Source organism: Prosopis cineraria, unplaced genomic scaffold (assembly GCF_029017545.1).
Source record: "Prosopis cineraria cultivar Desert tree isolate PC_DT_omini unplaced genomic scaffold, ASM2901754v1 PC11, whole genome shotgun sequence".
NCBI classification, from domain to species: Eukaryota; Viridiplantae; Streptophyta; class Magnoliopsida; order Fabales; family Fabaceae; genus Prosopis; species Prosopis cineraria.
In genome coordinates this window covers 6,290,538-6,292,123 of record NW_026555342.1, presented here as the reverse complement: position 1 = coordinate 6,292,123, position 1,586 = coordinate 6,290,538, and the positions used below count along the sequence as shown (strand labels likewise).

The following is a 1,586-nucleotide window of genomic DNA, read 5'->3' as shown; positions in this document are numbered from 1 at the left end:
GATTAAATTCAAGGGAATTTAAGCAATTCTATGATCAATATGATGGAATTGAATTCTAACATTTTTGGTGAAATTAAAATTCTTAGAAATTGTAATTCTTACATATCAATCATGCTTAAATTAAAATTTCATCTTTAATTCCATTTCTACCTTATTAATTTAATGCTACCAAACCTTAGTTTTCTTTTGGTTTATAAATTCTCAGCCAAAAATATAAGTGATTTCTTCAATTTTTCAAAATGATAGCTCATTTGAATTATTACTCTCAACAGTTCCCTGCTGTACCGCCCAGCAAAAGGAATAAACTCAGGACTTCATTAATGATGTTCATGAACTGAATTAATTATACATAGACTAATAACTTTTGAAAACGAAAAACGAATAAATCTAAGTACAGCTCTATAAAGTATAGTATCATAAACCCAGCTTTACCATTGATGAAGACACATGAAGATATGAACCCAATCAGAATGGTAAAAAAAAAAAAAAAACCGGGAAAATAATTAAAAGGACGGAAGAAACTTAAGATCTAACGGAAATTGGATAACCTATCGATATATCACCTTCACTTTTTCCTTTATACACTCAGTTCTAGTTTCTCTCCAATATATAATTTCTGCAACTAGTGAGATCCTCCTGCAACTACAGGAATAATCGGACAGGAAGAAGATCTCTGCGGATTGGCCACAAACCTCGAAGAGAATGCGTAGAACTTGTAGTAATCTTCATCCAACAAGCTTCCGCATCCGCCTCTTCCGTCGTCGAAGTTCAAAGAATAGCTCAGCGGATCGTATCGGCATTGGAACGAACCTTGCCGGCTCGCAGATCGCAGCCGTTTGCTATGTCGGCGCCTCTTCAGTTTTCTCACTAGTTTTGTCACCAGACAGCAGCAACTGCATCTCGAACTGCCGGTACTGCTGGCAATCGAGGCGGCGGCGGTTGCTGCAGTGGCTGATTCCTCTTCCATCTTGACGGCGGCGGTGGAAGGTGAGGTGACTTTAGGGCACCAGAGAGACCACATTTGAGTGTTGAATTGGGGGGCGTATGGCGGGGGGAGTGACTGTTGTTGGGTGTGAAAAGGGATTGGGAGATTCTTGGGGCATGCATTCTCCCTTTGACTGTTGCTATTTATAGGCCGATGATTTGTTTTCTGACGCGCCCACCCGGAGCGTATGGTGAAATCATATATTTTTTAAAAATATCCGTCGTGTTATAATTTTTATAAATTTTATATTATGATGATGGTTGGCTAGCTTTAATTAAAAGAATTTAAATAATCTTCTTTTTAATATTACTGATCCTATTATAAAAAAAAAATTTGAATAATTATTTTTAAATACCTAGTTCCTCATAACACAATATAATTCATTTTCTAAAAGCTTTACTTTGTTCACAATATAAAAAATTAGATAATTTTTATAATTATTTTTTGATTATATCCCTATTTTTTTATTATTTTTTAAAAAATGATATGTTTAAATTTTAATTTCTATTATCAAAAAAATTACATAAAATATTTAATAAAAATATAATTAAAAAGGTGTAATTTTTTTAATAAATTAAGGTTTCATCTAAAATTTTGTAAG

General features: G+C 33.4%; 1 protein-coding gene across 1 annotated transcript; it reads right to left on the bottom strand.

Annotated features, from left to right (window-relative positions):
* Window positions 1-411: 411 nt before the first annotated feature.
* LOC129284844 (uncharacterized) lies at window positions 412-1,084 on the bottom strand. Its single transcript, XM_054920335.1, has one exon. The coding sequence runs from the start codon at window positions 1,019-1,021 to the stop codon at window positions 623-625; it is 399 nt and encodes a 132-aa protein (XP_054776310.1). The 5' UTR covers window positions 1,022-1,084; the 3' UTR covers window positions 412-622.
* Window positions 1,085-1,586: the final 502 nt, after the last annotated feature.

Excerpts from the sequence above, each read along its gene's own strand:
- LOC129284844 (XM_054920335.1), bottom strand. The coding sequence starts at position 1,021 with ATGTGGTCTCTCTGGTGCCCTAAAGTCACCTCACCTTCCACCGCCGCC.